The sequence below is a fragment of the Bufo bufo genome, chromosome 2 (assembly GCF_905171765.1).
Source record: "Bufo bufo chromosome 2, aBufBuf1.1, whole genome shotgun sequence".
In the NCBI taxonomy this organism is placed as follows: domain Eukaryota; kingdom Metazoa; phylum Chordata; class Amphibia; order Anura; family Bufonidae; genus Bufo; species Bufo bufo.
This window is the reverse complement of record NC_053390.1, coordinates 745163424-745187923: the sequence shown is the minus strand read 5'-3', so window position 1 is coordinate 745187923 and position 24500 is coordinate 745163424. Positions and strand designations below refer to the sequence as shown.

Genomic DNA, 24500 nt, shown 5'->3' with positions numbered 1-24500 from the left:
CTTTCAGTCTTTTGACTGTATGGATTACAGATGGAATGACTGTTATATGTGAGTACCGCTTTCTTTGACAGATTCTAGTATGGGTACATATATGTTTTCCCAACCCCAGCACATTAGTTTGCTAATTCCAGATGTATGAAACGCAGGCCTAACTGTATCTAGTATATTGAACGCCAGATAAACTAACTTGGCCTTTTTTAAATAAAAAAAAATTCCCTCACTGGAATACTTTCAGTCTTTTGACTGTATGGATTACAGATGGAATGACTGTTATATGTGAGTACCGCTTTCTTTGACAGATTCTAGTATGGGTACATATATGTTTTCCCAACCCCAGCACATTAGTTTGCTAATTCCAGATGTATGAAACGCAGGCCTAACTGTATCTAGTATATTGAACGCCAGATAAACTAACTTGGCCTTTTTTAAATAAATAAAAAATTCCCTCACTGGAATACTTTCAGTCTTTTGACTGTATGGATTACAGATGGAATGACTGTTATATGTGAGTACCGCTTTCTTTGACAGATTCTAGTATGGGTACATATATGTTTTCCCAACCCCAGCACATTAGTTTGCTAATTCCAGATGTATGAAACGCAGGCCTAACTGTATCTAGTATATTGAACACCAGATAAACTAACTTGGCCTTTTTTAAATAAAAAAAATCCCCTCACTGGAATACTTTCAGTCTTTTGACTGTATGGATTACAGATGGAATGACTGTTATATGTGAGTACCGCTTTCTTTGACAGATTCTAGTATGGGTACATATATGTTTTCCCAACCCCAGCACATTAGTTTGCTAATTCCAGATGTATGAAACGCAGGCCTAACTGTATCTAGTATATTGAACGCCAGATAAACTAACTTGGCCTTTTTTAAATAAAAAAAAAATTCCCTCACTGGAATACTTTCAGTCTTTTGACTGTATGGATTACAGATGGAATGACTGTTATATGTGAGTACCGCTTTCTTTGACAGATTCTAGTATGGGTACATATATGTTTTCCCAACCCCAGCACATTAGTTTGCTAATTCCAGATGTATGAAACGCAGGCCTAACTGTATCTAGTATATTGAACGCCAGATAAACTAACTTGGCCTTTTTTAAATAAAATAAAAATTCCCTCACTGGAATACTTTCAGTCTTTTGACTGTATGGATTACAGATGGAATGACTGTTATATGTGAGTACCGCTTTCTTTGACAGATTCTAGTATGGGTACATATATGTTTTCCCAACCCCAGCACATTAGTTTGCTAATTCCAGATGTATGAAACGCAGGCCTAGCTGTATCTAGTATATTGAACGCCAGATAAACTAACTTGGCCTTTTTAAAAAAAAAAAAATTCCCTCACTGGAATACTTTCAGTCTTTTGACTGTATGGATTACAGATGGAATGACTGTTATATGTGAGTACCGCTTTCTTTGACAGATTCTAGTATGGGTACATATATGTTTTCCCAACCCCAGCACATTAGTTTGCTAATTCCAGATGTATGAAACGCAGGCCTAACTGTATCTAGTATATTGAACGCCAGATAAACTAACTTGGCCTTTTTTAAATAAAAAAAATCCCCTCACTGGAATACTTTCAGTCTTTTGACTGTATGGATTACAGATGGAATGACTGTTATATGTGAGTACCGCTTTCTTTGACAGATTCTAGTATGGGTACATATATGTTTTCCCAACCCCAGCACATTAGTTTGCTAATTCCAGATGTATGAAACGCAGGCCTAACTGTATCTAGTATATTGAACGCCAGATAAACTAACTTGGCCTTTTTTAAATAAAAAAAATCCCCTCACTGGAATACTTTCAGTCTTTTGACTGTATGGATTACAGATGGAATGACTGTTATATGTGAGTACCGCTTTCTTTGACAGATTCTAGTATGGGTACATATATGTTTTCCCAACCCCAGCACATTAGTTTGCTAATTCCAGATGTATGAAACGCAGGCCTAACTGTATCTAGTATATTGAACGCCAGATAAACTAACTTGGCCTTTTTTAAATAAAAAAAAAATTCCCTCACTGGAATACTTTATGGCTTTTCACTGTATGGATTACAGGTGGACTGGTATTAGTAGGGGTGACACAAGCACACCCAAGTCCCTGATGTAGGATTTCTATGGCACAGACCACTATTACAAGTGATTAATGGACGTTGGGAGAGATTGTGCTGCAGAACTAGTCCCAAGATGGCCGCCGCCTATCAGCCCAGTAACATGTGCCACAAAATGGTCTGCACAACCTTTAAAAAAAATAGCCTTGGACTGTGCTGCTAAATCGCTATTGGTCTGAATCCCAGGGGTAGATGTCTGACTTGTTTGGAGCTTTGGAATGCACACTGTGGCAGCTTCTGCTGCAGCACTACAAGTCGCAAAATGGCGGCCGGCGGTCAGCCCAGGTACATGTGGATGGAAAAATCACTCTGGCCACTCTAAAAATAGCCAATCCCTATCAAAAAAGCAGCTCAGCTGCAGTTGTTCAGATGAATCACAGGTGGAGGAGAGAAATTTGCTTCCAGTTATTCAATTATCCCTGCCTATTCTCGCCCTAGCATCAGCTGCGTCTATCCCTGTTCTATTCACATCGGGAGTGAGCACGTCCCGACGTGCGCACAAGCTTATAAAGAGGCTGAGTCACATACTGCACTTGGCCAATCACAGCCTTGCCAATAGTAGGCATGGCTGCTATGGCATCTTAGGGCAAGTAGTATGATGCATGTTGATTGGCTGCTTTGCAGCCTTTCAAAATGCGCCAAAATACATGCCGAACGACGAACCCGAACTTTTACGAAAAAGTTCGGGTTCGGGTCCGTGTCACGAACACCCCAAAATTCGGTACGGACCCGAACTATGCTCGAACTGTTCGCTCAACACTAGTGATAACGCTATTATCAGTGTAACCATCCCACTTCTGTATCTACTCAAACACTCGCTGCTCACAATTAAGGATGACGCTTTGCATGTGGAAGAGGTGGAAATGAGGGAAGACATTACACAGGGTGATAGCCAGACCACCCTCAGTTGCTATATATATATATGCTGTGAACTGGGAATAGTAATGCTTTCTAGTGCAATGTTTTTTTGTTTTTTTCTAGTGTAATGCTTTAGTTTAAATGTCAGTTCTTGTTCCTCTGTCCATGGCATCTAGGATTGCTCCAAACAACATTTCATTGTATTGTACATTGTATTACATTGTATCGTACAGTGACAATAAAGGCATCTTATCTTATCTTATCTTCGTCTTCTCAGCGCGATATGGACGATGAAGAGGGGGAGGAGGAGCAGGAGACGGTTACCTCCGCTACAGAGGGTAGTACCCATGGAAGTTTAATTCCATCTGTTCAGAGTGGGTGGGCAGAAGAGGAGTAAGAGGATGAGGAGATTGAGAGTGATCCTCCTGATGACGACAGCGAAGTCTTGCCTGTTGGTACTCTTGCACACATGGCTGACATCATGTTAGGCTCCCTTTCCCGCGACCCGCGCGTTATACGATTTTATACAACACGGATTACTGGTTGTTCCCTCTTCTCAACCCCCGCTACAAAGAGAACTTCTCATCTCTCATTCCTCTGGTGGAGAGGACGAGCAAAACGGTGCAATACCAGAAGATCATTGTTGAAAAGTTGCTCCAAAAATTTCCAGCTGACAACGCTGGCGGCAGAGTCAGTAGTTCCTTGGAAAACTAAGGAGGGGAGACAAGGGGAACACACAGCAGTTCCAACAGAGGCAAGGCGACACTCTCAAAAGCCTGGGACAGTTTCATGACAACCCGCTAGCACCCTCACCCTGATGCTCGGCCTAGTGTCACAAGAAGGGAAACATTTTGGAAGATGGTGAAGGAGTACATAGCAGACCATGTCAGCATCCTCAATGATCCCTCAGTACCTTACAACTACTGGGTGTCCAAGCTGTACATGTGGCACAAACTGGCGCTCTATGCCTTGGAGGTGCTGGCCTGCCCTGCCGCCAGCGTTTTTTGTCTCAGCGGGTATTTAGTGTTGCTGGTGGCATTATAACAGATAAGCGTATTCGCCTGTCAACTGAAAATGCTGATAGGTTGACACTTCTAAAAATGAATAATGCCTGGATTGACCATGACTTCTCGACTCCACCAAAGGAAAGTTGAGGAACATAAAGGCACTTTAAATGTGTTGTTTATAATGTACTGAATACACTGTATTCCCATGCACCCCTTCCAACACAAACAAGGGTATATGGTTGAATCTTCCTTTTCTCATCCTCCTTCTCCTCTTCCATCATATCAACACATGCTTACTTGATGCATATAATGCCCTCGCATATATTCCCTTCGCATATAATGTTTTACAGGGTCAGCTCACCAGCAGGCCCTCACCTACATTGTTTTAAAGGCTCAGCCCACCAACAGGCCCTCGCATATAATTTTTTAGATGGTCAGCTCACCAGCAGGCCCTCGCATATAATTTTTAAAAGGGTCAGCTCACCAGCAGGTCCTCGCATATAATGTTTTACAGGTTTAGCTCACCAGCAGGCTCTCGCATATAAATTTTTAGAGGGTCAGCTTACCAGCAGGCCCTCGCATATCATGTTTTACAGGGTCAGCTCACCAGCAGGCCCTCGCATAGAATTTTTTAGAGGGTCAGCTCACCAGCAGGCCCTTGCATATAATGTTTTTCAGGGTCAGCTCACCAGCAGGCCCGCACCTCAAATCTTTTACAGTGTCAGCTCACCAGCAGGCCCTCGCATATAATGTTTTAGAGGGTGAGCTCACCTGCAGGCCCTCACCTACAGCCTTTTAGAGGGTCAGCTCACCAGCAGGCCCGCACCTAAAATCTTTTACAGGGTCAGCTCAACAGCAAGCTCGCACCTAAAATCTTTTAAAGGGTAAGCTCACCAGCAGGCCATCACATATAATTTTTTACAGGGTCAGCTCACCAGCAGGCCTTTACCTACAATCTTTTACAGGGTCAGCTCACCAGCAGGCCCGCACCTAAAAAATCTGCAGGGTCAGCTCACCTGCAGGCCCGCACCTAAAATCTTTTACAGGGTCAGCTCACCTGCAGGCCCTCACCTAATTATAGCTAATAGGTAATTTGCGCACATGCTGTCTTGCTTGGATGTGGTAGCCGTAGCTGTTTCTCAGGCTCCCTCTCCGGAATCAAACCATGATTGCCCCGTAACCCATGGTCACCATGGTTTGCTCTGAAAATAACATCAAAAGTTGATAGGGCAGACATCCAAATGGTTTGTCACTGTCACGGGGACGTTCGATCGGCCTCAGGTTATCTAAAGTCACCAAAGCGAAAGCAGGCCTTCGCCCATAATGTTTTAGATGGTCAGATCAGCAGGCTCTTTCTCCAAATGTTTTTGAGGGTCACCAGCAGGCCATCAATCATAATTTTTCAAGGCTGTGTATGATGCTTTCCTTTATGTGTAACAAAGGGTGTACTGGAGTGCCGGTTCCTTGTATCTTTTGGCAGCCCTTTCACTTAGTGCATAGGCTTTATGAGTGTAGGAGTCACACTACCTGAACAATTGTACCACAATGTGAATGAGGCCCTCCTCTATGTGATATACAGGCTGTATCGGAGTGCCTCTTCCTTGTAGTTTTTGGCAGCACTTGCACTTTATATACAAGTAAATATACAGGAAAGAATGTTTCCTAACAATTTTTCCTCTAATTATTTAAATATTTTTGGGGTTTTGTGCATATTATTGTCAGTCTGTAAAAGTGGCATACTAGCGACCTGGGTGTCCAAGGTGCATCGAGACATCCCTCCCATGCTGTTCCCAAACCATTTTGGTGGTGTTTCCATCAATTTCTGACCTTTTCCTTTGAACCAGGCACCCTCCCCTCTTCAGAGCATCGGGTGCCTGATTTAATGCTTGGGTTCTCCCCTTTACTTCCATTATACTTCCGATGTGTTCGGCTAGAGCACCCGAGCACTTTGGTGCTCGATCAACGCTAGTCAGAATATGACAAAATAAATAAAAAAATATTTCTTTCAAAAGTTTTTTTTTTCAGTATTAACCTCTTCCCAACATATGATGTATTGTACATCATAGCGGGAAGTGACTTTCCGCAATTTTACATACTGGTATATCATGCTGATTGGGTGGGCACCAGAGCAGTGTGTGCCCGACCAGTGCAGTGGCCTGGTAGGCACTGATAGCCAGGCCCTTACTATTTCTGGTGGATTAACCCTTTCTATGCCGTGGTCAGCGATGACCGCAGCATAGAAGGTGTTTGTGGTCGGTCAGGGTCTCCATCAGGTACCCGCTCTGTAGTGAAGTGGAATTACTTGGGTGACGGGCTATAGATTGGATGAAGCAAGCATGGGTAATGAATAACAGATGTTGGCCAAGAAGAACATGCAGGGCTGGTCTTAGGTGTTCAGGCGCCCTGTGTGAGCTAATCTTGAGGCAAAAGCCCCCCCCCCCCCCCCCCCCCCCGCTTCACCTAAACATACACAAAGAGGAAAACAATCTTTGTAACAAACAGTTTTTTTTTTATTACAGATAATTTAAGTGCAAGTGCAAACAAGTACAATCATACCCAGTGTCACCCATAGCCAGTCTCCTGCCCCCCCTTAATTATACCTTGTCACCTTTGTCCAGTCCCCTGCACCCCTTAATCATACCCTGTGTCACTCAGAGCCAGTCCCCTGCCCCCTTAATCATACCCTGTCACCTTTACCCAGTCCCCTGCCCTTCTAAATTATACCCAGTGTCACTCTTACCCAGTCCCCTGCCCCCCTTAAATTAAGGGTGACAGACACTTGGTATGATTAAGGTGCCAGGGGACTGGATAAGGGGGACACTGAGTATGATTAAGGGGCAGGGTACTGGCTTTGGTTGACACTGGGTATGATTAAGGGGGGTAGGGGACTGGGTAAAAGTGACAGGGTATGATTAAGGGGGGCAGGGAACTAGCTATGGGTGACACTAGGTATGATTAAGGGGGCAGGGTCTAATTGAGGGGGCAGGGCACTGGGTAAGGGTGAAACTGGGTATGATTAAGAAGGGCAGGGGACTGGGTAAAGGTGACAGGGTATGATTAAGGGGGGCAGGGGACTTGCTCTGGGTGACACTGGGTATGATTAAGGGGGCAGGGGACTAGGCAAAGGTGACAGGGGATGATTAAGGGGGGCAGGAGACTGGCTATGGGTGACACTGGGTATGATTAAGGGCCTTATAATGTGCCAGTAAAAAGAGACCCCCATAATGCCCCCCAATAATGTGCCAGTAAGTGTCCCCATAGATGCCCCTCCATCATGTGTCAGTATCAAGTGCCTCTCTCCTCCCCCCCACATGTCCCAGTATCATAGTGCCATCTCGCCCCACCCCACCAGAGTGCCAGTATCATAGTGCCATCTCTCCCCCCAATGTGACAGTATCATAGTGCCTTCTCCCCCATGTGCCAGTATCAAGTGCCAACCCCCCATGTGCCAGTATCAAGTGCCTCTCCCCCCCATGTCCCAGTATCATAGTGCCATCTCCCCCCCAAAAAAGTGCCAGTATCAAGTGCCTCTCTCCTTTTTCCCCCATGTGCCAGTATCATAGTGCCACCCCCCCATGTGCTGCCAGTATCAAGTGCCTCTCTCCTTCCCACCCACCCACCATGTGCCAGTATCATAATGCCATCGCTCCCTCAATGTGCCAGCATTAAGTGCCTCTCTCCTTCCCACCCCCCCATATGTGCCAGTATCATAGTGCCATCTCCCCCCCTCCCAATGTGCCAGTATCAAGTGCCTCTCTCCTTCCCCCCACCCATGTGGCAGTATCATAGTGCCAACCCCCCCATGTGCCAGTATCAAGTGTCTCTCTCCTTCCCCCCATGTGCCAGTATAATAGTGCCAAACCCCCCCATGTGCCAGTATCAGGTGCCAACCCCCTCCCCCCATGTGCCAGTATAAAGTGCCTCCCACTCCCCCCATGTGGCAGTAACAGTCGGGTATTAAAAAAAAAATAAACACTTATACTTACCTCCATGTCAGCCTCTTCCGGCCTGTGTCCCGCGCTGTATGTCCATATATGGAGTCAGTGCTTCTGTATTCTAATTTAGCCTGTATTTCAGAAAAGATTCTGCTGTGACTCAAACCCACGACCTTCTGTATCAGAGGAAAGGCACTTAATCACACAGCTATAAGAGCTGCATAGCCACTGACTGAAAAAATATGAGACTTCTACTGTAGACTAGTTTATAGCTTTGATAGCAGGTGTACATCTATATACACATGACAGCTGCCCCAGCGCACTCAGCTCTGTTATATCTCTATATATGATAGCTGCCCCAGCACACCCAGCTCTGCTACATCTATACACATGACAGCTGCCCCAGCACACTCAGGTCTGCTATATCTCTATATATCTATCTACTGTATAGTAATACTTAGAGATATATAGATATAGCAGAGCTGAGTGTGCAGGGGCAGCTGCCATGTGTATAGATGTAGCAGAGCTGGGTGTGCCTGGGCAGCTGTCATATATAGAGATATAGTAGAGCTGAGTGTGCTGGTGCAGCTGTCATGTGTATTAGATGTACACTGGCTATAACAGCTATAACAGCTATAACAGCTATAACAGACTCTACAGTAGAAGTCTCATATTTTTTCAGACAGTGGCTATGCAGCTCTTATAGCTGTGTGGGTAAGTGCTTTGCCTCTGATACAGAAGGTTGTGGGTTTGAGTCACAGCAGAATCTTTTCTGAAATACAAGCTAAATTAGGCTAAATTAGGCTAAGTTGTGACCCAGGCAGTGTGTCTATAAAGTAGTAAGGGCGCTGCCGGGAGGTGGGAGAAGGCTGCTGCCATCCTTACAGTTTGTGGCAGTTGGGTGCCCCTGTTCCCATGGCGCCCTGTGTGGCCGCACAGCCCAAAGGCTGTCCCTGAGAACATGAAGTAAGCACACATTATCCATCTATGGAGATGTCCAATGGGGTTGTAGAGAGAGTTTAACCTATCCAATGAGGATAAGACAAATATGTCATGTTTAGGATGGTTATGTGTATAAGATGAGTGTGGGCCTCTCCCCCTTTGAGCATTTTCCTTTGTGTGATTGAAGCTGTTAATGCTCCCGGCTAGCCGCAATAAGCCTTATTCTTCCTGAAGACTGCGATTCCTGAGTCGTTTTCCACAACAACATATTAGGTATTACAGCTCTATAGAGCTCTGGCTCTATAAAAATATCACATAATCTACCCCATCAAATAAACACCTTATATCATAAAAAGTGCAATACCAAGCGATCATATTAAATGGCATTAGGAAGTGCAACTACTTCAACTCATATGACTATGTGAAAGGAAAAATTTATAAAAAGTCTGGGAAGACAGGGAAGAAAAATGTTGAACCCCTTTCTCTGTGCAGACTTTAGTTTCTCTAGCAGCAAGCTCTGATTTTCATCAGACAGCTCAGACAAGGGCTCCTAATCTCTGGTCTCTAACCTCCTAAACACTCATTTTATTTCAATTCTTATCTTATTAATACAGTGCCTTGAAAAGTATTCATACCGCTTGAACTTTTACACATTTTTTCATGATACACCAACTGAACCAAATGTATTTTATTGGGATTGTAGATGATAGACCAACACAAAGTAGCAAGTGTGTGTGAAGTAAGAAGAAAATAACTGGTTTTCAAAAATCTTTGTAAATAAAAATTTGGAAAGTATGGTGTGCATTTTTATGCAGCCCCCCTGATCCAATACTTTGTAAGACCACCTTTCTCTGCAATTACAGCTAAAAGCTTTTTGGGATATGCCTCTACCAACTTTTTACATCTAGAAGCTGACATTTTTGCTAATTCTTTTTTGCCCAGATTGGATGTAGAGTGTTTGTAAACAGCAATTTTCAAGTCTTGCTACAGATTCTCAATGGGATTTAGGTCTGGACTTTTACTGGGCCATTCTAACATATGAATATGCTTTGATGTAAACTATTCCATTGTAGGTCTGGCTGTTTATGGTCATTGTCCTGCTAAAAAATGAACCTCTGACCCAGTCTCAACTGTTTTGCACCCTCTAAAAGGTTTTCCTCCAGGACTACCCTGTATTTAGCTCCATCTATCTTCCTATAAACTCTGACCAGTTTCTCTGTCCCTGCTGAAGAAAAGCATTCCCACAGCATGTTGATGCCACCACCATGTTTCACAGCTGGGATAGTGTGTTAAGGGTTAGTTTTCCTCCACACATAGCATTTTGCATTTACAGATGCAGTCGAACTAAACTTGATGATTAACGTGTTGTGAATAACAAGAAAAAGGTAACTAACTTTTCAATGAATTTTGTCACAAATAACCATAACATGTGTTATCAGAGTCAATTTTAGCTCGACTACATCTGTAGGTAAAAAACTTCAATTTTGGTCTCATCTGACAAGAGCACCTTCTTCCACATGTTTACTGTGTCCTCTACATGGCTTGTGACAAACTGCAAGCCGGACTTTTTAATATCTTATGGCTTGCTTTCAAAATTTGCCACTCTTTGTGAAGTACACAACTAATAGTTGTACTGTGGCAAATTCTCCCTCCTGAGCTGTAGATCTACTGTGTACTGAGATTAAATTACAGACAGGCGGACTCCATTTACGAATTACTTTAAAAGTTCAAGGAATAATTTTTCAAGGCACTGTAAATAAGTGTTTATGACCTTTTATCATATCGGATAAGATGTCTCCACAGTGTAAACCTTAAATAATAGATAGGATATAAAGTATAGACATCCATATGAAAAACTACATAAAATACATACCAAGTTCTCCATTCTCAATTACTTCAAATGTGGTCCAAAACATTTCTTTCGACAGGCTGATGTTTCTTATTCCAGCTACACAAATTGTGAGCTCTGCAGCTGCCATATTAGGTGATACCTGTATAATCATAAAAGATATGCTTATTTCCATGTTAAAAATAGAGCTTTCTACTTAAGGGGAATCTATCACCAGGAAATTAACTGATAAACCAGGCACAGTGGAGTAAATTTATCAAAGATCAGAGTTTTTCACCGGTGATCTCTTGTGCTGTCGAAAGATGCTACTAGCACAGGCCTCCTCATAAATTACGTACACCTCCAGCTTCCCATGAGCCAGAGTAAAATCTATGGTAACAGTGAGCTACTGTAGATTTCTGTCTGTATTTGTGCCTCAAAATTGGTGCACATGGAGGGCGGAGCTAGCCGCGCAGTAGATGGCTGCTTGACCCGAGAGCTCCTGATCACAGCGCTCCTTAAAACTACTCTTTGGGTTCCTTCACCGCTTAACTATGGGCAAATTGAATAAAGATAGACCCAGGGAGTCACAGGGAACTCCCCGACACCATAAAGGGCAATCAGATATGGATAAATTCCACAGGAAGAAGATGTCTTCCCCAGGAGGCCGCTCCAAGATGGCGCAGGATACCGCTGAGGCGCAAGCTTTTAAGGAACACTCGGATGACGGAAGCTCCTGCGCTATGTCAAAGGGCACATTGCGAACAAGACTCAACCCCCATCACTAAAGCCTTCCTGAAGGAATCCCTTGCCCTCGCGTTTGAATCGTCAATAAAAGAGCTGATTGCCATTAAAAAAAAGATATTAAACTAACGGGACACAGGGTGGCGGCCCTAGAAGACACGCACACCATGGTAATTAAACATAGTGGTGCCATGCAGACTCACATGGAAGAGTTACGTGAGCAGTAGTGATGAGCGGCAGGGGCAATATTCGAATTCGCGATATTTCACGAATATTTGGGCGAATATTCACCATATATTCGCGAATTCGCGAATTCATGATCTCCAGGCATTATTTTCTTGAATGCAAAAAATTTGCATAAAATTTGCATAAAATATTCACCTAAAAATTTGCATGAACTGTTATTTTAAAAAAAATTGAATATTCGCGATTACGAATATATTTAGCGATATTCTAAATATTTGCAAATTCTCGAAATGCCGATATTCGCGATTAAAATTTGCAATTCGAATATTCGTGATCAACACTAGTGAGCAGATGAATGCGGCCTTCCTACACCTTGAGAAAATAGAAGCCGGAGGAAGAACATACGAATCAGAGGGGTCCCAGAAACCATTCAGACGGAGGCCATACTTACCACGGTCAGGCAAATTTTCGCGTCCATCTTGGGGCAAGAGAGAGCTGGTACAGTGGTTATCGAGAGGGCGCACAGGGCCCTGAGGCCGAAGCCCGACCGAGAAGCCCCGCCGAGAGATATCATCTGCGGCCTCCTCAGTTACCTGGCTACGGCGGCCATACTTTCAGCAGCCAGAGATAAAGGTGATGTTTCTCTTGAAAATAGCAAGATTCAACTGTTTTAGGACTTAGCGGTGAGCACCTTAGCGAAGCAAAAGATTTTAAAGCCGCTGACAGACCTTCTAAGGGCTAAAAAACACCCATTTTGCTGGCTTTATCCTTTTGGACTGAGCACCACTATTAATGGCAAGCAAATTGCAGTGCACCATCCTGATGATCTTTCAAAGGTATTGAACCTTTTGCATCGACCCGATGGACATACTCTTTTGGTTGCCTTTATCTGGAGGCCTCAAACTGCCAACTTTTACCATCCCCTGAGGACTGGCAGGTGGTCAAGAGATTCAAGTCCCATCAAGCCAAGAAGAGTCATGCAGAGCTAAAGGACACTTGAAGATCGAAGCTCATGCTGCATCACTTCATCCTGAGTCACCCCTCTGAGGGTTCTGGTAACACTTTGCCACTAAGGAATCTACCTCTTATATCACACTCATCTGTATACCTATTCTACCAGGACTCTTGTAATATCTCCATTACCTACTTTACTCTATATATATATATATATATATATATATATTATTTCCTCTTCCTGTACTTCCATTATTTGACATACCCGATATGCCCTTATATAATGCTATATCACATAGCAGTGTCTTAAGTGGAGAATTGCCTGTTATGTCTGGCAATACAATATGTGAATCCCCTATCCTCCACTCAGCTGTCATCTGTGTTTGGAATTATTAGCTTACTTTTTCAACCTCACAGCTTTCTATTATCACTTTAACTTTTTCTCATTTTACCGATTTTGCCCCTATACCCTCCCTACCTGGAACCCAGTGCCCGGTTCTAGCTGAGACGGGGGAATTGTAGTGAAACACTTTAAAAGACCGTTACTTACCTGTCGTGGCTGGACTATTTCTCGTACATGAGCGCTGTGTGAGTTCACATAGGCTTTGTGTACCTCACAGTTTTCGCCTTCGTCACCACAGTTTATTTTGACGTAAGTTTTATCAATTATTGTTGTGAATATGATCCTATATTGCTTCTCTGATAGTTCATGTTTTTCTTAGCCTAATCCTAAGTATGGCTATCGTGTTTATAGTTTCTTAATGTGGGCTATAACTGTGGTCCTCCCTTCTCTCTCTAGGAATGATTTTCTATGCTTGTTCAAACCCCATTGTTTATCATGGACCCCCTGAAGGTGATCTCTCTCAATGTCAATGGCTTAAATATACCTCAAAAAAGGAGTCAAGTTTTTCACATGCTTAGGAGGGAGAGGGCAGACCTACTGTTTCTTCAAGAAACTCATTTTCGACACAACCATATTCCTACTCTATTCTCTAAACAATACCCACAATTATTTCCTACTGTAGCACTAATTCCTCGTCCTCAAGAGGAGTATCCATAGGAATTCATACTCATGTTCCCTTTCAAATGCAGGTGCAATCCATAGACCCAGAAGGTCGATATATATTTTTAAAAGGAATTCTCTTTGGTAGCAAAGTGACTCTTGCTAAAGTTTATTCCCCTAACTGTTGACAGATCCCCTGGCTAGTCAACATACTACAATCTTTGCATGCCTTTAGGGAATGTATACTACTTATGGGTGGAGATTTTAATCTAGTTCTAGATCAGCCTATGGATTATACTTCTATTATTCCCAAAAACTCTACCAAAGAACTCCACAAACTTAGAAACTATTTGTCCGCCACTCAAATCTTAGATGCCTGGAGACTGCTGCACCCCAGAGATATGGACTTTACCTTTTATTCAGCTGTTCATAGTACTTATCAACGGTTGGATTACTTGTTTATTTCAAACCATGTTCTAGAGAGAGTGAAATCCTCTGGTATTGGCCAAATCACAATCTCCAATCATGCACCTGTATCTTTGGTATTCCAGTTAAAGAACATCCCTCGAAAAGATTGAACCTTTGAGACTGAATTAAACTCTCTTGGAGAATGAACACGATAGAGCCAGATTGGAGGAAAAACTGAATACATTTTTTGAATTAAATAGCTCCCCACAGGAGGATCAACCTATTTTGTGGGAATCCCATACCTACATTAGAGGTGAGCTGATAGCCCTGGTGTCTTGGGTGCATAAACAAAGAACCGCTAAGATTGACTCTATCATTTCCCAGCTCTCTACCCTAGAAAACATCAATAAAATCTCCCCATCGGACACCACATACACAGATATTGTTAAATTACGCAAGCAACTAAAAGACCTATTAAATATTAAATCAGCCAAAGCTCTTAGTGCTGTTGAATACAAGTTTTACTTGCATGGAGATAGAGGTTCAAAACTTCTCTTGCAAATGTTAAAAGGCCATAGGTAAAAATCACTAATTTCTAATATTAAATCATACAGGGACATAGCCTCACCAACACTCCCTCCATAGCAGAGGTATTTGCCAGCTTTTACTCCTCTCTATATAACTTGCAAACGGGAGATTCCACCCACCTCAAACGGAAGTCAGACTCTTTTCTAGCCTCTGTCTAAGTTCGTTAGCTATCTGATTTAGAAAAGAACCACTTGCTATCCCCAGTTATGGAAGAAGAAGTATTAGAAACCCTATCAAGTGTCCCCACAGGGAAATGCCCTGGACCCGACGGACTACCTATTACTTATTATAAAAAATTCAGGAAGTCCTTAATCTCACACTTTGTCGACTTATGTAATTCTTTATTAAAAGATAGCTCTCTTTCCCCACAAAAGGTTGCTCTCTTCCCCCACAATTTTTGATGGCCCATACAACTGTTATCCCAAAAGAGGGAAAAGGTCCCATTAAATGTAACAGTTACAGGCCCATTTCCTTGCTTAAGGTAGATGTTAAGCTCTGGGCTAAAATCCTTAGTCACCGTATTGCTAAATTTGTACCTCGACTAATTGGCGAGGAACAGGTAGGTTTTGTGAAGGGGCGAGAGGGGAAACACAATGTTAGCAGAGTCATACACACCATCTATTACTCCAAAAAACATAAAATACCCTTGATACTCCTGGGTACTGATGCCAAAAAAGCTTTTGACAGAGACAATTGGGCCTTTATAGAAAGCGCCCTGCAGCATTTTGGTTTCCCTCCTATGCTTATCTCAGCTATATTCTTTCTATATAGACAACCATCTGATAAGGTATTAGCTAACAGATTTCTATCTTTCTCGTTTTGTATTACAAACAGAACGAGGCAGGGCTGCCCTCTCTCTCCGATGCTCTTTATTCTGACCCTAGAAGTGTTCCAAAGCAAAATTAGGTCATCGGAAGTGATTAAGGGTTTACAAGTGGGATATAAAACTCATTTGTTGGCAGCTTTTGCTGATGACCTACTGCTGTTTGTAACAAACCCTAGAGAGGCTCCACCAAAGATTATGAGGCTACTTGAGGAATATGAAGAGGCTTCCAACTTTAAGGTTAACTATTAAGGTTAACTATTACAAATCCCAAATACTGAACATCTCTGTTCCCAAAGAGCACGTGAAAGAGTTGGATTCTCTCTCCTCTTTTCAATGGCCAAAAGAAGCTGTCAAGCATTTGGGAATCATGATCCCTTCTGACCCAACACGGCTCTTCAGACTGAACTACCCCCTCCCCCTTTTTGCTAAAATCAAGATTTTCATGAAATTGAAGGTCCCCTTTTTGTCCTGGTTGGGGAGAAAGAACCTATTGACCACATATGTCCTACCGCAGATTTTATACACAGAAAGATCAAAAGAGGTGGACTTTCACTTCCTGATCTCCATGCCATACAATTAGAAAGGTGGATAGATTTGGCCAGACCCAATAACGATAAGTTATATGTTGTAATGGAACTGACCCTAATGAGTGAAGAAACTTCACAAGTTTTGGTCAACCCTCTCAGGAAGTAGAGTCTCTGACCTGTTGCAAGCCCCTGAGCTCTCGCACTTCTTAAAATCCATCACGCCACACATACCAAAACAACTATTCTTACCTCTGGCAGAGATAGATTTAGAAATCACATGCAAACAATACAGAAAAACTACAACTTCTACTTGTATCGACCCAACTTGGCTGGAAAACTATACATTACTCCCAGCAACCCCTCCCCCCAAATGTCTCTCACTCCTCTACTCCCAACTGATACTTGAAACCTCTACAGAGAGGCCCTTATACTTGAAAGTCTGTGAGAGGGAACTTCTCACTCACATGGCTTTTCCAGATGTATATGCCTTCAGGAGAACTCATTCAAAATACTGTCACTCTGGTACAGGACTCCTGACTTTCTATATAAAGCACATCTCACACCCACAAATGTTTGATGGAGATGTCATGATGGGGTAGGCTTTATGTCTCATATCTGGTGGTTTTGCCCCAAACTAGCTCCCTTTTGGAGAGAGGTTGACCTTACCATCAATAAAATCTGTAATTCCAACATTCACCTCAAGCCAGCCCTTGTGTTGCTGTGGATGCCACAGGATGGATTCTCACCCTCTACTTATAACATAGCTACACATCTAATAACAGCTGCTAAATTTATCATTCCAACCAGGTGGAGGGATAGTGAGCCCCCCACTGTCAAAAATTGGTTAGATAAAATACAGCAAATATTCATTATGGAGGAGATGGTGAGTTGGGATGGGGACAAAGATCTGCTTTCCTAAAGATTTAACAGCCTTGGCTAAAATATCATAATTACTCAATTAAGGCCTAGAAATCTGGAGTACAATTTGTTTCACAATGTGACATCCCCCTTGTCCCTATTACCTTCCTCCACTGCCCTTGCCGCTTGCCTTCCTTTTCCGAGCACCTTTTTGTCCCACAAGCCCTCATGTTATAGTCATTGACGTTACTTGATAAGCATAACCTGTTAAACACTTGAATCAGTGTTCTGCGTGAATAGCTGAACAAATACCCATTGCTTTAATTTTTCCCTTCACCTTCTCTTTATGTCTTATACTGAGAGAGACCGCTACATATGTTTGCATATATGTAGATCTGCAACAGCATTCATATACTTTTTTTTTAGAGTTGATATATGCAGATTGTCATCTGACCAGTGGCAGCCTACTTATGCTATCTGTTTTTGTGATTGTTTGAGTTCCTACCTTTAACGCTTTAATTTCTGGATGATATTTGTCCTCTGATATGTATGTCTTCCCTTGATGAATAATGTCACGCTCATCCTCAGTTGATTATGTAAGCCTTTGTTTTAATTGTATTCATATATATATATATATATATATATATATATATACACACTGCTCAAAAAAATAAAGGGAACAGTTAAACAACACAATGTAACTCCAAGTCAATCACACTTCTGTGAAATCAAACTGTCCACTTAGGAAGCAACACTGAGGGACAATCAATTTCACATGCTGTTGTGCAAATGGGATAGACAACAGGTGGAAATTATAGGCAATTAGCAAGACACCCCCAATAAAGAAGTGGTTCTGCAGGTGGTAACCACAGACCACTTCTCAGTTCCTATGCTTCCTGGCTGATGTTTTGGTCACTTTTGAATGCTGGCGGTGCTTTCACTCTAGTGGTAGCATGAGACGGAGTCTACAACCCACACAAGTGGCTCAGGTAGTGCAGCTTATCCAGGATGGCACATCAATGCGAGCTGTGGAAAGAAGGTTTGCTGTGTCTGTCAGCGTAGTGTCCAGAGCATGGAGGCGCTACCAGGAGACAGGCCAGTACATCAGGAGATGTGGAGGAGGCCGTAGGAGGGCAACAACCCAGCAGCAGGACCGCTACCTCCGCCTTTGTGCAAGGAGGAACAGGAGGAGCACTGCCAGAGCCCTGTAAAATGACCTCCAGCAGGCCACAAATGTGCATGTGTCTGCTCAAACGGTCAGAAACAGACTCCATGAGAGTGATATAAGGGCCCGACGTCCACAGGTGGGGGTTGTGCTTACAGCCCAACACCATGCAGGACGTTTGGCATTTGCCAGAGAACACCAAGATTGGCAAATTCGCCACTGGCGCCCTGTGCTCTTCACAGATGAAAGCAGGTTCCCACTGAGCACATGTGACAGACGTGACAGAGTCTTGAGACGCCGTGGAGAACGTTCTGCTGCCTGCAACATCCTCCAGCATGACCGGTTTGGCATTGGGTCAGTAATGGTGTGGGGTGGCATTTCTTTGGAGGGCCGCACAGCCCTCCATGTGCTCGCCAGAGGTAGCCTGAATGCCATTAGGTACCGAGATGAGATCCTCAGACCCCTTGTGAGACCATATGCTGGTGCGGTTGGCCCTGGGTTCCTCCTAATGCAAGACAACGCTAGACCTCATGTGGCTGGAGTGTGTCAGCAGTTCCTGCAAGACAAAGGCATTGATGCTATGGACTGGCCCGCCCGTTCCCCAGACCTGAATCCAATTGAGCACATCTGGGACATCATGTCTCGCTCTATCCACCAACGTCACATTGCACCACAGACTGTCCAGGAGTTGGCAGATGCTTTAGTCCAGGTCTGGGAGGAGATCCCTCAGGAGACCGTCCGCCACCTCATCAGGAGCATGCACAGGCGTTGTAGGGAGGTCATACAGGCACGTGGAGGCCACACACACTACTGAGCCTCATTGTGACTTGTTTTAAGGACATTACATCAAAGTTGGATCAGCCTGTAGTGTGTTTTTCCACTTTAATTTTGAGTGTGACTCCAAATCCAGACCTCCATGGGTTAAAAAATTTGATTTCCATTTTTGTATTTTTGTGTGACTTTGTTGTCAGCACATTCAACTATGTAAAGAACAAAGTATTTCAGAAAAATATTTAATCAATTCAGATCTAGGATGTGTTATTTTTGTGTTCCCTTTATTTTTTTGAGCAGTGTATATATATATATATATATATATATATATATATATCTCAATTAAATAAAGAATTTACAAAAAAAATTAAAATATAGGTGCACATGAAGATACATCTGGTGAACATGCTGGCTCTGCCCACTCCCTAACCTTGCCACTTCCCCTTTTCAGAATGTGGTGAGGGCAGTGCAGAAACGTCAAAAATTTGCTGTGGTTTGTCACTATTTTCAACCAGTTTTCTGGCTCAGGAAGACAATAAATCTCTCTCTGTGTCTTGTAGGGCTACCTTTCCTCGCCTCTCCTTCTTGATTGACAGGACCAGGTTCCTGCATAGTCATCTTGCATGGCAGTCAAGAAGCAGAGGGCTAGCGAGCAGAGGGCTGGCAGAGGAATCAGGAGGAGCAAAAGTGCACACAATGACTTGGATCTGCCCTTTGTAAACTTAACTACTCATTTGCATATTGATTAACACTATTGTTTTTCTCCAGAATGAATCAACAGATCTCAAAATAAAAGATATCATATCATTACACTAAGTTTAGATAGCCCCAGAAGGCAATGTGACTGGTTTAACAGTTAATTTATTGGTGACAGATTCCCTGTACATTTTTCTACTGTATTCATAAATGTTTTTTTACTCACAGAAATCCAGCTTCAAGTCAAATTAGCTTTTTAGCATCATCTTATGGGGTTTGTAATTTTCTCCATAGAGAGCAAAAGAGAGCTTCCACAGACGCAGAACTACTCTATTAATAAAGTGTCCTACTCTGCAAGGTCTATTGTCAGGTCATCTTGGTGTATACTCATAAATCAGATGACTGTGGTATCTTCTGCGGCATATGAACAAAACAAGGGATCAGTCCTGTTGCTTTGGAGCGCTGAGCTTCTGAGTTGAAACTTGACCATGGACATGCATGAAGTTTGTATGTTCTCTTTGTGTTTGTGTGAGCTTCCTGCATGTGTATGAGACCCACATCTATCAGACATATCCTGTGGATATGCCATAAATGTCTAAGATCAGAAAACCCCTTTAAAGCCTGTGTCGGGAACCCTTTCCATAGGTCTTCCACTAAGCATAACATGACGTGCCACTTTTATTCCAAAGTATGGAACAGAACACATCCATATTATTGATCCAAATGTATTTCCCTTGAGAAATACCGTAGCCTATTTATATAAAAATAAAATAAATAAAAATAAACCAGAGAAATCATTACCCTTATAATAACAGACATGTCAGGATCCTTTCTTTCTAAAAATACTTCAAGCAGCAAGTCTCCGGACTGTGGAATCTGAATCTGAAATGTACAAAGGACACAGTTATTTCATACTTTACTTTGAAAATATTCTAGTCCTCTAGTCCTTAATCTGTTCAGTATGTATTGACCTACTGTATATGACTGTTAAATAAATGGCCATTAAGAACGGCAAAAAAGTTCCTTTTTTATGGGTGTTTTTTGATCGGTGGTTTTCTAAAAAATCTAAATAAAAAAAGCCTCCTTGCTTTGTATAGGGAGTGTCTGTCCATGAAAATGAACAAAATATGACTGGTCTAGTTTTTTGATGGCTATTCACAGGTGATTTACAAAACAGCCATGTGCACAGACCCATAGACTGCAATGGTTCTGAAAACAGGCATGAGACGGCTGTCATTGTCATGTAAATAAACCTGTCCCTGAGCGGGAAAATTCTGTTTGCCGGTGACCATCACCATGTTGCAGCACAGACAAAAACCTTGATGAAGTCAGGTACAAGCGTAGAAAAGGTTGGACCAAAACCTTCACAAGTATTTACACAACAAACAGAAACATTTCAGTCCCTCTATGGAACCATACTTACTCCCATTTTAAAGGCTTGAGAATGGTTTCATGGTGGAAACTGAAATGCTATTGATAATTGAGTGAATAGGTCACTGGATTTTTTTCTGATCACTATCTGGAGTGCTGTGTGTGGCTTCTTTTTTGTGGAATGTTTTGGAACAATCTATGCATTAGCATACGTTACAAATGTAGGATGCAATAAGAAAAAAAATATAGAAAATACATAACAATGTGTTACAGAATATTTTTTATTTTACCGATGTAGGGGCTATATTAAAAAAAAAAAAGGTCAGGACTAGAACTATAACAAGTCTAGAGAAAAGAAGGTGTCTACATAATCCATAGATAGAGATTAATTACTGTAAGAGCTTTTAGACTATGGAGCTACAGTATCTACCACAAATGTGGTGGATGACTCACTTGAAAATAGGCCAAGGATGCCCTTTTTGAAAAAATAAGTATATATATCATATTACTGACAATGGGTTGTGGATCTAGGGATTTATCTTGACTATCATATCTGGATTCTAGAAAACATTTTAAATATGGCAAATTCACATCAGCGTTATGAATTCCGTAATTGTTTTGCATTATAACATGTTTAAAATGGAAAATAATGGAATTTGTGAGACAAAATTCAAAACAGAAACCTTTAGAGGCATTGCGTTTTGATCTGTCAGAATAGAGGTCTATGGACAAGCATAACAGATCTGTCTGGTTACAGATATCCAGGACAGAAAACAAGATCTTGTCCACAAGACTCCATTATGCTTGCCCATAGACCTCTATTATGATGGATCAATACGGAATGCCTCTAAAGGTTTCTGTTTTGAATTCTGTCTTACAAATTCCGTTATTTTCCATTATAACAGAAAACAATAACGGAATTTTCAACACTCATGTGAACCCGCAATAAGGGGTTTTCCCTCCTGTGATTTAACAGTAAAGAGTTATAAATTGAGCTTTGACATACTTGTGGGTTTTTGTTTTTGTTATTAGATTACTAATTGTAACTGATCCCATTGATGTACCTACCAAAAGATGTTCTAATCATACCACAATATAACAACACTCTTAGCCATGTGCCAGTGTAACATTTCATCAAAATGAGTTATTCTACAGCTTTCCAAAACACAATGTCAACACAATCTGCTATACTAGTTATATAATGCCTGTCTAGTCATCAGTTGCCATGACACATTTTATGCTAACTGGCTCCATTACCAACATGTTACAATGTCCAATACTGAGTCTCTTTCTATTCTCTGGGACTGATGTCTTCCCTACTAGATACAATAGAGTGCATTGTACAACAGGTTCTTAAAATGTATCAGAAACATGATTTCACTTCCAGCCCTACCTAAAAAAAACTACCTCATATCAGTGCTACTTAATTTCTCCTATGCATTCTAGATTACAATAATCCCTATCAGCAACCTCTCTGGTAACTGCACGTTTCCTTGTCCAGGCATAACATAGGGAGCTGATGTCAGATCCCATCTATAAGAAGCTTTAACTCTATATAAAAATCTAAAAAGTAAGCAAAACGATGGAGAGTCATAGAAACAGAAGTGAAGCACGGTAAGGCTAGGGCTATATGGTGATTAGGGATGAGCAAGTCGACTTCGGATGAAACATCCGAAGTCAATTTGCATAAAACTTCCAAGTGAAACCGAACCTGAATTTTTACAGTACAAATTAATTTATGAAGTTATTACCCGAAGTCTCGCGAGACTTTGCAAAGCAATAACTTTAGCTCAGAGGGGCCAATACATTCTAATACTGTACGGAGCTCCTGCTCCATACAGTATTGGAAAGAAGTTTTATGCGAATCGACTTAGGATGTTTCATCCGAAGTCAATTCGCTCATCCCTAATGGTGACCCTCGTTGCTCGACAGCTACAGCAGCCAGGATTGCAGTGTAGTGGTGATACTGTAGAAATGAATGAGATCGCAGTAGTAGAAAATATGTCAGGGTTATACATTTTGCTACTCAATCCTATTCATTTCTATGTGATCACCACTACTCTGCAATCCTGTCTGCAACAGCTATTTCGCGACCAGTGTCACCGTGTAGCCCTAGCCTAATAGACACAGGAGAGGCTGCACACAATCGTGGTTTGGGTCAGCTTCCAAGCTGCATTTTTATGGGTCAAATGTGGATCCGTTCACTTCAATGGGGCCGCAAAAGATGTGGACAGCAGTCCGTGTGCTGTCCGCATCCGCTTGTCCGTTCCGTGGCCCTACAAAAAAATAGAACATGTACTATTCTTGTCCGTATCACGAACGAGGAAAGGACTGCTCTATTGAGGGCTGGACGATCTGTTCTACAAAATGCAGAATGCACACAGCTGTGATCCGTGTTTTGCGGATCCGCAATTTGCGGAGCATAAAACGGACATGGTCGTGTGCATGAGGCCTAAGCTCTGTACAGCCGCCTGCAAGTGACAGGCAGTACGCAGAAAGCACCCATGCAATGAGCACAGTAGAATGCACACTGATATGCATTGGTGTAGTTGTCGCCCCAAAAATATGTTTTTATTAATCAGAAACCTACATGAGATAGCATTGACATTAGACATCAGGTGACAATTCACATGGAGAATTATGGATTGTACTGGCTTTTCCATTTAAGTAATAATACGAATCTCAATGGATATTCACTTTACACCTTTGACCATGTTGCTATGTATACGACAAGAACATGCAATGAATAGGAATTAAAATGGGCTTTCCAAGGTCCCTTTTCTTAAGTATATGGCAGTGTTAGACTCTGTTCACACTAGCATCATAGCTTCTGTTTACAATGGAAGTCATGGAGCTGGAATTTACAGATAGATCCATTTGTTTTTAGTGAGGCAGGGTTTTATCAGGGTTCAGAAAGTTTTGGTGAGAAGAATAGCACTGCACAGGGGCATAGCTACCATAGAAGCAGCTGCTACAGGGCTCAAAGTCAGGAGGGGGCCCAGGAGGTTGACAAATTGATTTATTTTCATGGCTCAGGGTGCAGTGAGTATGGTGCATCTAGTCCTGGCACTGGTATTGCTCACCTGGTCTTCTTCTCCAGGCGCCTGCGTTGCACAGCGCATAGCTTCAGGACGGGGCGTAGTGTGCATAGGAGCACACTATGGCCTGATGTGTGCCTAAACACAGTTCTGCACAAAGAGCAGAGGCGCCCATAGGAGAAGAGAGGTAAGTATGTGTTTTTTTGCTCTAAGGTGTATATTAAGGGGACATAGAGTGGGACTTGTTCAAAAAAATTTGCTGTGGGTCCAGTCAGTTCTAGTTACCCCACTGGCACTGCATACTACATTATACTTTAAAGATACTGCAAAACTTGACAAAAGTCCCGACATCACTCCCAAATTCTGCTGAGAACAGAGGCTTAGCTCAAGTTACATGTTCAGCACCGCTTCTTACTTATGCAGAGATATGAGTAAGACTGGTAAATTTAAAGGGGTTCTGCACTTTCATTTAACTGATGATCTATCCTCTGGATAGATCATCAGCTTCTGATCGGCGGGGGTCCGACACCCGGGACCCCCGCCGATCAGCTGTTTGAGAAGGCAGCGGCGCTCTAGCAGCGCCGCGGCCTTCTCACTGTTTACCGCCGGCCCACTGACATCACAACTAGTAACACTGGCCTGGGCGGGGCTAAGCTCCAT

The 24500-nt window shown here is 42.5% G+C and overlaps 1 protein-coding gene across 1 annotated transcript in view; it reads right to left on the bottom strand.

Moving 5' to 3' along the window:
- Nucleotides 1-24500, bottom strand: part of ARAP2 (ArfGAP with RhoGAP domain, ankyrin repeat and PH domain 2) — a 703001-nt gene that overhangs the window by 185938 nt on the left and 492563 nt on the right. Inside the window, exons 25-26 of the mRNA XM_040419005.1 lie at nt 20233-20313; nt 10751-10868 (exon numbers count right to left, since the gene is read on the bottom strand). Coding sequence (XP_040274939.1) covers nt 10751-10868; nt 20233-20313 — 199 coding nt within the window. The remainder of the gene's footprint in view (nt 1-10750; nt 10869-20232; nt 20314-24500) is intronic.